The 14,968-nt window shown below is 43.8% G+C and overlaps 1 protein-coding gene across 2 annotated transcripts; it reads left to right on the top strand.

The window, feature by feature from the left end:
• The first annotated feature begins 214 nt into the window (after positions 1-214).
• ISCA1 (iron-sulfur cluster assembly 1) lies at positions 215-12,388 on the top strand. 2 transcript variants are annotated; one of them, XM_081103644.1, is made up of 5 exons: positions 1,090-1,268; positions 6,151-6,204; positions 9,273-9,378; positions 10,738-10,818; positions 11,414-12,388. In XM_081103644.1, the coding sequence occupies exons 1-5, from the start codon at positions 1,110-1,112 to the stop codon at positions 11,431-11,433; spliced, it is 420 nt and encodes a 139-aa protein (XP_080959770.1). In that variant the 5' UTR covers positions 1,090-1,109; the 3' UTR covers positions 11,434-12,388. The 2 variants fall into 2 exon arrangements, with proteins under 2 accessions (XP_080959769.1, XP_080959770.1); XM_081103643.1 differs by lacking the exon at positions 11,414-12,388 and having other exon boundaries at positions 215-1,268; positions 10,738-11,127.
• The last annotated feature ends 2,580 nt before the right edge of the window (positions 12,389-14,968 follow it).

The following is a 14,968-nucleotide window of genomic DNA, read 5'->3' as shown; positions in this document are numbered from 1 at the left end:
AAAGAACAGTCTGAAATAAAGAATGACATAACACAAAGAACACATTGGAAGGAATACACAGCAGAATAATTAAGAGGATATTATAAAAATTAAGTTATGAAATTTTTATTAAGACGTTTCTTACATAACCATACCATTATATTGGCTAGGCCACTAATATATTCGTTGTGGTCCACATGCGGCCCGCAGGCCACAAGTTTGCTAAGCTTGAATTAGAGCATTAAAGATAAACTAGGCTGCAAACACACTGCCCCGATTGGTTCTTTCCACATCAAAACCAGGAGCAAGACTCTATCCTCCCAGCACCACTCCTTTTCCCCCTGAACTTCCAGTACTTCCGTGAGAAATGGCCGCCTATCCTGATGTTCTCCCATCGGCTAACCCTGCTGCACGTCTGTCCTACCAGGATCTCTCATTCTTCCTGGGCCCTCCGTTTACCAGGCTTCCTATTAGTGCCTGGTGTTCAGGAATATTTGCTGAATTAACTGGCGGCATTAAAAGGCAGGGCCCCTAAGCAGCCACGGTAAGGTCTGACACATACATGTGCGCATCCACAGAGCTGCCCAGTCACGTTTTAGGATACGGCAGTGTTTTCCAAAATCACCACCTAAAGCGAAGATCGCATTAGCTCCATCCTTCACCACCCCAGGCTGTCCAGCACGCTTGCTCGGGGGCTCTTTATTTATCCCACGAGTCTGCGGTAATTCTAGCTCCAAAAGAACAAGACATTCTTTCAAGTGAAGAAACATCTGGTCCAGCTGGACCGAAAAAGAAGACTGAAGCGTCTGGAGCCGTTTGGGCCTCGGAACCATCCTGCCTGGAGAGAGAGCACCAGCTCCAGAGCCGGGCTGACTGTTCGGCGGCGTCAAGCGGTGGTGCACCCGGCCCATGCGAAGCGGCCGGAGCCACGCGCCTCGGCCCCGCGCCGGCACCACGCCCCGTGCCCTCGCGGTGGCCACCTTTCCCCGGGGCCCTGCGCTGCCGAGTCAACAGCCCACGGCCCGCCCTCCGCCCATCACTCACGCGGCCCGCCCAATGGCGGCGCGGCGGGGCGGGGCGGCGGGGCGGGGCGAGGCCTGAGGCAGCCAGCGGCGGAGCTTGTGGCGTCAATGCGCCGCTGTGTCCATGGAGAGCGGCTGAGGCATCTGAGCTGCGGCCCGAGACATCAGGGCGCCGGGCCGGCCAGGATGTCGGCTTCGTTAGTCCGGGCCACCGTCCGGGCTGTGAGCAAGAGGAAGCTGCAGGCCACCCGGGCCGCCCTCACCCTGGTGAGTTTTCGGGCGCGCGGCCTGGCCCGTGACATTGGCTCACCTCCGCTCCGCGCGGGGAGGCCGGGGCGGGGGGGTGCGCCACGGCCGGGCGGCGGAGCCCCAGCCTGCTCCGCAGCTCTGCGCCCCCCACCCCTAGGCCCCGTCCTTGCTGGGAAAATAGACCCGGGAGGGGCTGCTCCGCCCGACCCGGCGCCCCCCGGCACTACGTTTCCCATCGGGCCGCGCGCCGCCTGGGGGGAGGGGCGGTGTGCGTGCGTGACCCCGGGGTCGGGTCGGCGCGGCCTGCCTGCTGCCCAGGATCCCCCCGGGGGCCTTGGGGTGCGGTGCTGGAGGTCGTAGGTTTAGAGGTCGAACGGGCCGGGCGCGGGGCGTAGTCGGGTGAATAAACCAGAATTGGCCCTTGAGGTGCTTGGGGCGGACGGAGTCGGTGTCGGTGTCGGTGCGGTGCTCGGCGGTAAGGGTGCGTTCCCTGCGCAGACGGAGGCTGCGGGCCACCGAGGGTTACTTCCTGGTGTGGGGTTAGCGGAGGCTCTTTGCAACACCCCCCGTGTGGAGGCCGTTCGAGGCCGCCTACCAGGAACAAAGAAGGGTGAAGGTGTCTGCCCTGCGTTTGTTGACAGCGTTTTCTGGGTGAGAGGTCTGACACTCAGAGGGCAGCGGAGTGCAAACCCGACACGCAAAGAACTCGGCGTTCGTGCCGACCCCCGACCTCTGTTTGTCGTCACCAAAGGAAAAATCACGTAACATGAACCACTTTAAAGTGTTCAATTCAGTGGCACTTAGTACATTCACAGTATTGTCCAGCCATCGTTTCTATGTCGTCCCAAAAGAAAACCCTGGCGTGTGCATTTGCAGTTTGGAAAGATTAATCTCATTGGGAAGCTTGCGATCAGCGGCCTTCTCACACACCTCTCCCTCTCTCTGATTAAGGAGAAGACTTCAAGTATTCATCGCCTAAATCAGTGGTTCTCAACCTTCCTAATGCCTCGACCCTGTAATACAGCTCCTCATGTTGTGGTGACCCCCAACCATAAAATTATTTTTGTTGCTACTTCATAACTGTAATTTTGCTACTGTTATGAATCGTAATGTAAATACATGATATGCAGGATGTATTTTCATTGTTACAAGTTGAACATAATTAAAGCATAGTGATTAATCACAAAAACAATATGTAATTATATATGTGTTTTCCGATGGTCTTAGGTGACCCCTGTGAAAGGGTCATTCGACCCCCAAAGGGGTTGGGACCCACAGGTTGAGAACCGCTGACCTAGATACTAGGAAAATAGATTACTGTATTTAAGTGGAATCGTTGATGCCAGTCAGTATAGTGCCATAAGCCAGAAAATTCGTTGTTGCAAAATAGAAGAAAGTCATGATCCGGCGGAAGAATTCGTTTTTACAATGGATTAACATTTTAGGCCATATTCTGTATTACTTTTCCCCATACCACCAAGTCTGTTTTCATGTTTCAAAGATATACCATCAATTATTCGGATTTCCTAAGGTTTTGAAATCACAAGAACTATAGGACATGACTCATACTTGGTGTCTCCTTTCAAGGAAACACAGTATTGAGAATGAAAAGCTTTTGCTACAAAGGAGAGAAACCCTATGGCATTGGATAGAGGTATGTTGCTAAGAAGTAGGTGAAAAATGCATCATCTACAGTGCCTTCTTCCATAATGTTAACACGAAAAACAAAGTGGAAATATTTTTCTAAAAGGCCACACTGTCTCACTCAAAGATGTTCCTTCACTTGAAAGAATGTCTTGTTCTGATATACGTATGAGTAGATTAAAAACCATCGTTATATTTCATTGAGTTTTAAGAGTCTCAAGATTTTTTTAAATTTACTTTTTATTGTTGAGAGTATTACAGATGTCCCCCATTTCCACCACCACCCCCCCCCTTAAGAATCTCTTAAGTTTTAAATCACTAAGCAAATCTCAAGTGACCTAGTCATTAATTATACATAAATTCCTTGGAAAGGCATGGGCTTCTTAATTGAGAAATGCAGTGAAATGGGAAGGCTGCTAGCTTGCAGCCTGTTGTTTATTTGGACTTTTTATACTATTTCCCAGGTTGATTTTACTTAAGTGCAAAGTTGCTGAAGTATGCAAATAGATTTAGAGCAAAGTGGGCTCCTTAGCTTCTGTCAGGAAGTTATCTTTAGTCCCAAATGTTTCCTGTTTAGTCATTCTGACTTGTTCTGAAAATTGGATCCATCACTTGGAAAGTTAGAAGAACCATATCTTTCCCCTTAGATGAGTACTAAACTAAGGCATCTGTCAGTAGTAGCACTTCTCCCAGTGGAGTCTATTTGGGATTTTCCTGACACAGAAAAATTGAGGGTTCCTCTTTTTACTAAGAGTTGAGAAAAAAATAAAATATATTATTTTGTAAAACTAAATTAGGTCACTGAGAAAGTCATGTGGAATTAAAAACCCTTGGGGCTGTTGACAGCTTAGGGTCCAGACCCCTCACGTGTGTTTTGTTTACCTCAAGCAGTGGTGCGCCCTCTACACCTTTGACCCACCAGCTTTAGCCAAGGTTATACCTTGGGTTGTACTTCCAAAGAATATTTTCCCATGGCTGTGCTTCTTGTGTGTAATTTATCAGCTATCGTTTGCTTTTTGACAATAATTTGAGTAAGTTCTTCAGGCCTCATGGGAAATATGACCATAAAAATTATGCAAGCTAGTTTTTTTTTGTTGGTTTTTTTTTTTTTTTTTTTTTTGCAAGCTAGTTTTTATCCTCAGTCATTTAGAAGGGTAAACGAGCACTTTAAAATTTTTTTCATTAATATTTCTGTAACTCTTTAAGGTTGGAATGCTGTGGTTTCCAAAATAAATAGAAGCCATAATTCTTCTCTTCAGCATTTCCTTCTTTCTCCCCCTGGGTACTGTTCCCTGTCTTGTTGAGCGGCTTGCCTCCTGTTAGGATAAAATCGTGAGAAAGGGCCTTTATGGACACTGGTAGTGATTTGTTTAATTTTTTTTCTTCAGTGACATTGGTAGTGATTTATGGGCATTGGTAGTAATATCTTTTGTTTTTACAGTGATGCACAATAAAATATACGTATAGTATATTAATAATTGAAATCAAAGTTTCACTGCACATTTATCTTTTATCAACTGCAATGCATTGTTTTCTATTTTGTGTTTGTGTTCTGAGTTTTAAAAATGCTAGTCTCGACCTTCTGAACTGGTTTCATGACGTTTCTAATTTGGGTTCAGACTTTGCTTCACCATCCTCATCTGGCTGAGCCCCCATGGGGCAAAGCAGAAAAGCATACTCTGGGGCCATCAATTGGGTCTGCTCCCTGGGCACAGGCTTGAGTTCTGGCCAGAGTTACTGCCCCATCACAGGTCATGATGTCCACTCTTTGGGATTTCACAAACCAGGAAAATGCCAGTACAAAAAACTGGAGGACCAGCACAGCATTGCCAGCTAGAGGAGCTAATAAAGTAGGAAGGACATGATTTCATCGTCATAACAACAGCTGGCTTATATTTGCCACTGCTCTAAATGGTCTTCATGAATCCTGAAGAAGAGAGATTATTATACCCATTTAAGCCAAGTAATGGGCTGGGACACAGCTAGGAGGTAGACCAGGAATGCCCTGGAACAGACTTTGTCCCTAACAGCCTCCTTCTCAAGAAAGTGGAGTTGGTGATACACATGCAGTATGTTGTGATGTTTTTCTTATTTTGAGGACAGCTGGACTAGGTTAAAAGCATTTCTCCCAAAAAACCTCCTCCCTGTTCTTGTTTCTATTATTGATTACCTTAGATACCCTGAAATACTGATGTAAGCCAACTTTAGCATTATTTTTAATATGTTTTTATTTATTTCAGAGAGAGGAAGGGAGAAGGAGAGAGGGATAGAATTATCAATGACAAGAGAGAATCATTGATCAGTTGCCTCCTGCATGCCCTCCTACTGGTGATCCAGCCCACAACTTGGGCATGTGCCCTGACCAGGAATTGAACCGTAGCCTCCTGGGTCGATGCTCAAGCACTGAGCCACACAGGCCCGGCAAGCCAACTTTATATCTGAACATTTGGTGAGACTGGGATGAGAGACACACTCTGGGGTATTTGATGATGGTAGCACTCTTTCATCTAGGTGTGCATTTTGATGGGTTGAAATAGATTTTGGGTAAGCAAAAAGAGCAATGGAGTTAATCAACAGGAAAAATGCCTGAAAGTTGGCTTTTGATTCATTCATTGGCTTTTGAGCGTCTTCTGTGTGTTGGGCAATGTGCTTATTGCTGGACATCCAGTAGGAGCACAAAATAGATGCTGCCCAGAAAGATTACATTTGTGATGCACATGGATAGTACCATAGAGATTATGACAGGGAGTGGACCTTTGCTGGATGGAGCAAGATGAAAAGGCTGTTGCTAGAAGACATTTTAAAATATAGACAATGATTAAGCCCTGGGTGGTGGCTCAGTTGGTTGGAGCATTGTCCCATACACCAAAAGTTTGCAAGTTCTATTCCCATTCAGGGCACTTACCTAGGTTGCGAATTCAATCTTTGGTCCGGGTGCATATAGGAGGCAACCAATTCATGTTTCTTTCTCATATCGATGTTTCTCTCCTTTCTCTTCCTCTCTTTCTAAAAATCAATGAAAGCATATCCTTGGTGAGGATAATAAGTAAGAAAAATAAAGGGAATGATTTTAATTAAGTATAGTTCATATGTTTGTGTATAAAATCCACAAGGTACCCTGGTGGAAATGGAACATAAATTCATCACATGAATTTGCTGCAGATAGACTTGAGTACTCTTAAAGACTAGAAAATATAAGGCTTTGATTTGAAGAATGCAAATTTTGTAGCTAAAAACTTAACGTTTTCTTTTTCAGACACCTTCAGCAGTAAACAAGATAAAACAACTTCTTAAAGATAAGCCTGAACATGTAAGTAAACCAGTCAAATAACGTATTTTCACAATGAATTTGTCTTGTGATAAACAATATGCTTCTATTAATTAGGGGTTAGTTTAATTGAGCCAAACTGACAACATAGCCAGGGACCAAGATCTCAAACGCTCCCTAAATCCACAGAATACAACAGGATACTCAGAAAAGGAAGTCACTCTCTTACCCCAGACACTTCGTCATCATTCTCCCTTTCAAGAGGCAACTTCTTAGTGTCCTTTGGAGATAATCTGTACGTTTTCTTTACCTAGACCAGGGTTTCTCAGCCTCGGCACTGTTGTTTTGGGCTGTGTAATTCTTTTTTGGGTTTAGATTGCAGGGTGTTTAGTGTCATCTATAGCCTCTGCCAGTGACTCCATTTCACTCCTCAGTTGTGACAACCAAAAATATTTCCTTGAGGGGGGAACCACTGGCCTCAACTCTGCTTATTAAGCTTGTATGTGTATTTCTTTCCTACTTAGGTGAGAACATACCATATATGCTGTAGTTACACTTTGCTTTTTGCCCCTAATGAAATAGCTTGAAGATCTTTTCATATCTATATATATATATATATAAAAGCCTAAACAACCATTATGACTGGAACGACTGGCCAGTAACTATGACATGCCCTGACCCAGACCTTGCTGCTGGGGCCCTGACAACCCCGAATCTGTTTCACCCACACCCCAGACCCAGACAGGAGAAAGGAGGGAGCCCAATTCCTTGTGGAATCGACCGTTGGTTAGCTTGCTGCTGGGGACAACCTCCCACGGTCCCTCCCCCCAGCTGGCTGCCCCCTCCCCCTCATCAGCCCAATGCGGGGCGGGGGCGGCCAGCCAACCTCCTGCAGTCCCTCTCCCCGGTGGGCAGTCCCCCCCACACTGCCCCTCATCAGTCCCGATCACTGGCCACACTGAAGGATCCCACTTGTGCACAAATTCGTATACTGGGCCTCTAGTCTTTACATAAAAATCTACCTCATTGTTATCCCTGGCTGCGTTTTTAATAGTATAGTCCATTGAACAAGTTTGATTTATTTAACCAGTCCCCCCATATTAAAGGGTATTTTTGGGTTGTTTCATTCAGTGCTGCCACAAACATCACTCAACAAATATTTAGTGTCTATAGTACACCAGGCCCATTGTTCTAGACCTGTAAGCGTAGCTTAGTGTATGTACGTAGGCTATATTCCTAGATGTGGAATTGATGAGTAAAGACTGTGTACATAATCTTAGTCTTATTGTATTGCTAATTGCCTACAGAATACTGTAAATTACTTCCAAGACTATTAACATTTACTGATTAGACTACAGAGTGGTTTCTAGATTCCATTGTACAACATCCCGTTACAATGGGAGTTCTGGCACCTTCCTCCTATGAATGATTATGTGCTAACGTATGTCAGTGTTCCAACTCCATTTAGATACACTAATGACTAGAGTAGAAATTAACCAAATGAAACAGAAAAATTAACTTTGTGGATTTGGTCATGGTGACATGAAAAGGATTGAGCAAGCACTTCATCTGGTGTCACTGTGGCAGTCAATCCCTTTTCCAAATTCCAGTTACCTAAAGCTGTACTTGCACATACTGTTTAAGTGTCTCGATCCATTCTGATGGTTGGACTTCCTGCTTGCTTGTGTCTTCCTGTTTACAACGATAAAGACTAAGTTAAATACTTATGACTTAAGCTCCAGAACTTCAGCTAGACAGTTTATTGTGTATTTATGCTGAATATGTTAAACTGCCTCCGAGGCTCTCTAAGCTGGCATCTGAAGGTGAATAAAATCATGGCTCTGTCCTTGCTGCTGTTTAAGGACAGAAGAGACTACTCTGAATGATTCAGCTCATCGAAACTCCCAGACAGCTTGACATTCTAACTCACACTCTTCACCAGTGTCTTCCTCCTTCATAATCACTTTCCGAAAGCAAGCACATGTTGCTGCTTTTCTGAGAATCAACATCTGCTTAGTGAAATAATACTTTTTATGATGATATTTTTGCTGTATACATAAATGAAAAAGCAGATAGGATCCAAGAATAGAAATTCTGTAGACATTGTTAGAAAATTACATTAAGGCTGACTTTGGTATGTTAAGAGTGCTGTTGGGTCACTTTTTAAATTTCTTACATTTCTGTTGGCATCAGTCTTTTGCTTCCTGGTATTTGAGAATGTTGACACAACTCTGCCTTAGAATTAAGGCCCTGTTAGAGGCAGCATGATTGCCAGGTCTGTGGACCTTGGCGAACCTAACCATAGGGAAACTTCCTGAGAACATCTCACATGATGAGGTGGAGCAGAAGTGTTTTTGAGCAAGTTCGTTTTTTTAAGTTGTCATCTCTGCCATTCAGATACTTTTCTTTTTCCTTTTAAAAAGAGTGATTATTCTTTTTTTTTTTTTAATTAAAACTCCTTCCTTTACAATGTTATTCCCAGTGACTGTAGTTTGGGTCCCACCCCCCACCCCACCCCTGTATTGTTTTCTTTGTATATACTTAGTTTTGATTCTTTTTGGGCCACCCCTTTGTGTCATAATAATGTTTGTACAATAAGTAAATTTTCAAAATACTTGCTTCCCATTCCACTTATACTTTCTAAAGAGCTATTTTATAGCCAGGAATCCTATATAATAAAAGGATAATATGCAAATCAGTCAAACAGCAGAACGACCAGTCGCTGTGATGCACACCTACCACCAGAGGCTGCCCCCTGGTGGTCAGTGAGCGCCCACAGGGGGAACACCACTCAGCCATAAGCCAGGCTCACGGCCGTTGAGCGCAGCAGCAGTGGCGGGAGCCTCTCCTGCTCCCTGTGGGGAGCGGGCCTAAGCCGTCAGTCAGACATCCCCCAAGGGCTCCCGGACTGCAAGAGGGCACTGGCTGGGCTGAGGGACCGCACACCCCCACCCCTGAGTACACGAATTTTGTGCACTGGGCCTCTAATATATATCTTTTAGCTTAAAAAGAAATGAAGAAGTGAATATCATATAGCCAGGACTTTTTGAATATGATTGTTTAATCTGTACTATGTTAAAATTAAGTTTATATTTACAATTATTTTTCAGGTAGGCGTGAAAGTTGGTGTCCGAACCAGGGGTTGCAATGGCCTTTCTTATACTCTAGAATATACAAAAACAAAAGGAGATTCTGATGAAGAAGTTGTTCAAGATGGTGAGTATTAAACAAACTTTTTCTGGGCACTTTATTTTGCCTAAAATGTTTCTCCTTATATAGCAAGAGTAATAGTAATAGTAGGGATGACATTTATAATGTTCACTATGAAGTAGACATAGTTTGAGAGACTTTCCAAATGAGAATGATCCCATATTGTCCCCATTTTGCCAATAAGGAAAACTGAGGCATGGAGAGATTAAATCATTTGCATAGGGTCACAGAGCTAGTAAGTGGCCTAGTGAACACTTAAATCCAATCAGATTTATGGCAGAGCTAGGGTAGATTATTGGTTAAATATATTTATTTGTTTCAATTATGAAAGGTTATTCTGTGCAGAAAGTTTTTAAGATGATAAAACGTCAAAATGAACCGACTACTTTTGTGTAAAGTAGCAGTTTTACATATATTTCTAGTAATGTCATCTCATGCTTTTGAGGATTCTATAGTTTCAATTTTAATTTCCAAATTAAAATTTTTAGGTCTTTAATTGTATTTGCCCCCAATGCAATAATCTGATTAAGCCTATTTAAAACAAAATAAATAGTGCTACAGCTTTAGGGGAACTTCAGTGTACATGGGTTTTGCAGTTGTGGCTTTGTGCATCAGAAGTGTGCTGTTGGCCAGCTTTCCTGGATTCCTAGTGTGAGTTCATTTTACTAAATTGTATTTACTAAGCAAGAAAGGTATTTGTCGATATTTTATTTTTAAATCAGTACATAAACCTTAAATTTTTCATATTAATGAATAGGAGATCTAATAAATATGTATGGTTATATTTAAGTAATGACTCAATTTCTTATAAGGAGAAAGCTTTCTTAAACTGATTGTTTTTATGAAGATGTTGACTTCTGCCTACATAATTACTATGGGTTATGTTGTTACCAGTTTTCTAGCCCATGCACAGAACAGAACTGCTGCGTTGTCTTAAACCAGCCCATTCTACCACAGTCTTTGGTGTGGCAATGTGTCATGTGCATAGATGGCATTGCAGGGTTTTCATAAATGTATCGTCTCCATCTTTACAAAATTCACTGAATGTACACATTTTCCTTATATTGCAAATTTGAAAAATGGGTGAAATATAGTGAAAGGCAAATTCTAGTTTTACATAGACTTGTCATGGAATTTGCTTGGGTACAACTTTCTGACCTAATATAATTGTTTTTTACGTAGGTTATTGTGTAGAAAGAGGGGACAGGAAACTGAGCACTGAATCCCTTAAAGGAAACAATAAGAGATTCAAAAGCGCCCTGTTTGGGTTTTGTTAGTGTTACTATTTAAAGCTTACTTGACTTTTGGCTCGCAGGTTCTGTTGGTGTGCAGGCTTTATATGACATGTGTTTTCTTCTCCCCCAGGAGTCAGAGTGTTCATCGAAAAGAAAGCACAGCTAACACTTTTAGGAACAGAAATGGACTATGTTGAGGACAAATTATCCAGTGAGTTTGTGTTCAATAACCCCAACATCAAAGGAACATGTGGCTGTGGAGAAAGCTTTAATATTTGACTCCTCAGGACTACTCTGGCTGTAAGCTCCAGGAAAGCTGTGGAAGAAATCGTGACTGTCACATGCTTAAGGTTGACAATGCATGGCTGCCTTAGGAGGAAAATAACTATTTTGAAAATGAAGCCAGTGTGTTAGATTTCAGAAGTGATATTTGTCTTCTTTTTAGGGGACAACATGAGAAGCCATCACTCCCTTTGGGTCATTTTTCTGATCTGTAAAGAAAAATAAATCCTGCCCTGTACTTAATTCTCTTGCATCCTTTCTGTTAGAACCAGTTTTGCAGAAGGTGCCGGCCTGGGAGGATTTCGGGGAAACACATTCTTAGTAGGTGTACACACTGTATCTCTGTTGAATGGCTTGAACGTGCATCTCTAGGCCAGATTGATGGTTCTTAAAATTCAGAGGCGGAAAGCCCTGACTGCTAGTTGACATGGCGATGCATTGTTTTTCTACCCAAACTTGGCTCAGCCTTTCTACATTTGTATCCAAAATTTCATTGACAGATGCCTCATTTCCTTCCCCTTTAGCAGCATCAGCCATCAGATGAAAGGGTCAAAGATTTCCTTGAAATACAGTGCAGAATGGTTTTGAGTGATGGCATCAAAGGTAAGAAATACTTCACCCACCATTTTTCGTCCATTTTCTTTGCCACTCTAAACATCTGCTGAAGATGGAATCTCAAGCTTAGATTCTTTTATTTGAAAGGTCTCCTACAAGCCATCCAGCCCCTCCCCATCAATTCTGTACCTTAGGAAGCAAAACCCCAGGGAAGGAGGGGGGCTTGTGCCCACCTGCACAGACAGAGCGGGACTACTCACATCTCCCCTTCCGTTCAGTGACAGGCCAGCCTGGAGCATCGAGGCAGGCAGAGAAGGTAAATGGGCGATCTGGCTTCCCCAGCTGATTGACGTTTCGATAAGATTTCTACGTAAATTGATGGAGATCATATTTTTATTTTGAGTGAGAAGAATCTTATTTGTAAACCCCTCTATGTGAATGACCATACTTCTTCTGAAGTATGAAGCAGTGGTTTATACCTGCAGGGAAGACGTGGTAACCCAGAGCACCCTTTTGGAATGTAGTAGTGAGTGTAGCAGAGCACAGGGGTCTTCTCCTGAAATTCCCAGGATGCATATACTTTCTGGATCCTAAGTCCAAGTGCTAAAAATTTTAAATCTTAATATTTTAACCCAACATTTTTGTCACCAATTTTTCTTTTTAACAGTGTTCCTTTTGTAATTTAATACTTAATTTTCCTGAGCTTGACATATTGTTTTATGAGATGCCATATGCTTGAAAGCCAAGTCTTATGAATTGAAGTAGCTGAGTTCCTTGATGTTTGTCGTATTTACTGAAGTACCTGACACAAATTGCACCAAAACCTAGAGCAGTTGCTTTATGCTCATGAGTTTGTATTAATATAATTGTCAACCCACTTATAATTTGTGCAATACTGAATGTATGTAGTGATTTGAGTTTTCAATAAAAAAATGTGGCCTCTTTGTGATCACGAAATTGCCTTTTCTTTTTAAGGAAGATGGGTTTGGGAATAGTAACTGTTATAGCTTCTTATGAATAATTGCCATAACTTTTCTAACTAGTCTCCCTGCGGCCAGAATCTTCTCCACCTGATTCTGTTGCGTTTCAGTTGCTGTATTCTCCTCGCAGTCCTTGTCACATTTCCAGTTGCTCTTGGCTCCACCGTCCTCAGCATTTCCATGTCACCAAAGCTGCTTCTCAAGCCTCCCACACAGATTTCTTTCATACATTCTCGTGTGTCATCGTCCCTATCTGGAATGCTTTCTCAAGTCGGTCTTCCGAGTTTTGTGTTCACCTCCAAAAAGGTGCTTAACGCGTCACTTCAGGCATGTTCATGGGCACCTGCTCTCCACTCGCCCTGAGGTTTTACAGATGACCAGAGACCGTCAGTCTCTGACCTCAAAGATCTTCGAGTTGACAAATGAGTCAGACACCAATAAAGAAAGTATGGTGTTGCTAATAGCTAACGTTTATTGCAGACTTGCTACGTGCCCAGGATTGTTCTAATTAACATAATCTTCACAACCCGGTGAAGTAGGTCTGACTTCTTTTTTGTGGATGAGAGCCTAAAGCACATCATAAAGTACCTGGCTAAGGTAACACAGTACGTGGCCAAGTCGATGATAGCCCATGGCGTCTGGCTCCAGCCCCATGTTCCTAGTAGCGAGGCCACATTGCATGTCACAATGGGAACCAAAATAGTGCACTTTTAAAGAGCCAAGTCATAAAAGACATCAGAGGTTTGGGAAAGAGAATGAACAAAAAGAGGATTGCAAATATACTTAGGAAGCTGAGCATTCAGAAGAGTGTGAGGCACAGAAGGCGGCAGACAGGACGAACAAGGCAGGCCTGGGACGTTGGTCTTTCTCTCGGTAATGTATGTGCTGGGAGCCGCTGATGGTTTCTAAAAGGGAGTCATCAAAACAAGAGCATTTGGGAGTATCAGCCGGACTGCCCTGTGGAGCATGGAGAAGGCTGTGTGATGTGGCGGAGCACAGGAAGCTACCTCAAAACCAAGCAGGACCTGAGGGAGGGACCCGTATGAGGAAGCCTAAGGTGAAATCGGTGGGACTCCATTAACAGACCAACCCGATGGGGCCGTGATTTTGCGCCTCTTGGCTACCCACACTAGCAAAACTTGTACTGGTGTTTTTTATCTTGGTTTGTCACTTGCACAATATTGAAAGGTTCTTGACGCAAGTTCTACCATTTTCTTTGCTATTCACCCAACACCAGGCACATCAAAAATATTTTGGCAAAATGATTCCTACGGCCCTTAGCAGCCATAACGTGTTCTGTGTCCTATTCACCCAAGCCCCACTCCAGACCCCGGGCGTCCTGTGTGACAGGTAGACCATCAGCTTTGTGGAGGGTTCTTCACGCAGAAGCAGAGCCAGAACCAATGGATCATCACAATTAAAAGCCCACTCTTTCACATCAAGATGCTAACTGGACGGCTCGGGCCACTGTGGCTAAATATCCCGTGAAATGGTGGGAGTGCTGGGCCACACTGCCCCAGAGCGTGCCCCTGCCCTCTGTCTCAGGACCCACAGGATGACTTTTTTCTCAACAAGGAAAGGGTGGAGCGGGGTTGGAGAAATCCCTACAAGATCAGATGTTCCTAACATTTCTAGGTTTCACGTAGCAGGAAATACCTTTAAAAAAACAGCTTCTTGTCTCGTTTTGATGCCTCAGAGATCAGGAAATGCAAAAGCCTGTGATGTGAAGCCACTTGGCCCTTCCCTGCCATCTAACAGCCTACAAAGCTCTTGAACCGTCAGTGCCCCGTGTGGCCGGGGCCGGAGAGACGGCATCAGCCTGCAGGAAGTACAAGTTCAGCGGCCTGGTGCAGTGCATGGGAGGCTGGCATGCAAAGGTGTAGGTCTGGGAGGGAGCTACCCCTGAATTTGAACCGTGGGTTCTGCCACTTTGTAGCCTGGTGACCTGGCACAGGTGAGGTCACTTCTCTGAGCCTGCTTCCCTTCTGTAGAACAAGCTCAGAATGTGGGGAAATGGGATGAGTTAAGACAGTGGTTCTCAACCTTGGCTGCACATTAGAATCACCTGGGAATCTTTTTAAAATCCTGATTTCTGGGCCTCATCCTCCGGAAATTCTGTTTCTTTGTTACTAATGTTGTGGCCCCACCCCACAACAAAGAAACAGAATTTCCGGAGGATGAGGCCCAGACATCAGGATTTTAAAAAGATTCCCAGGTGATTCTAATGTGCAGCCAAGGTTGGAAACATAGAGTTAAGAGCACACACAGTACAGCGTCCAGCTTAGATACATTGTAGTTTACCCATAGATTGTCCATCCAAGCAAGAGTTTACGGAAATGAGTCTCCACACAATTAGGGAGTTATTGTCCCATATTAAAATCTGGGGGGGAAATTTGCTGCATTTCTTTACAATGACTACAGTACTACAAAAACAATCGTACAGAGAAAGTATATTCTCTTAGCAGCTGATGAGAGACTTCCTGTGTAGAGAAACCTGCCTTAATTGAGGAGGAGGAGCCTGGGTGGACCACACCAGACCTCAGG

Source organism: Myotis nattereri, assembly GCF_964212035.1.
Source record: "Myotis nattereri genome assembly, chromosome: 12".
NCBI lineage: Eukaryota > Metazoa > Chordata > Mammalia > Chiroptera > Vespertilionidae > Myotis > Myotis nattereri.
This window is presented reverse-complemented; position numbering and strand designations above follow the sequence as displayed.

Coding starts and splice junctions, on each gene's coding strand:
- ISCA1 (XM_081103643.1), top strand. CDS start 1,110: ATGCGCCGCTGTGTCCATGGAGAGCGGCTGAGGCATCTGAGCTGCGGC. Junction 1,269..6,150: donor CCCGGGCCGCCCTCACCCTG/GTGAGTTTTCGG, acceptor TTTCTTTTTCAG/ACACCTTCAGCAGTAAACAA. Junction 6,205..9,272: donor TTAAAGATAAGCCTGAACAT/GTAAGTAAACCA, acceptor ATTATTTTTCAG/GTAGGCGTGAAAGTTGGTGT.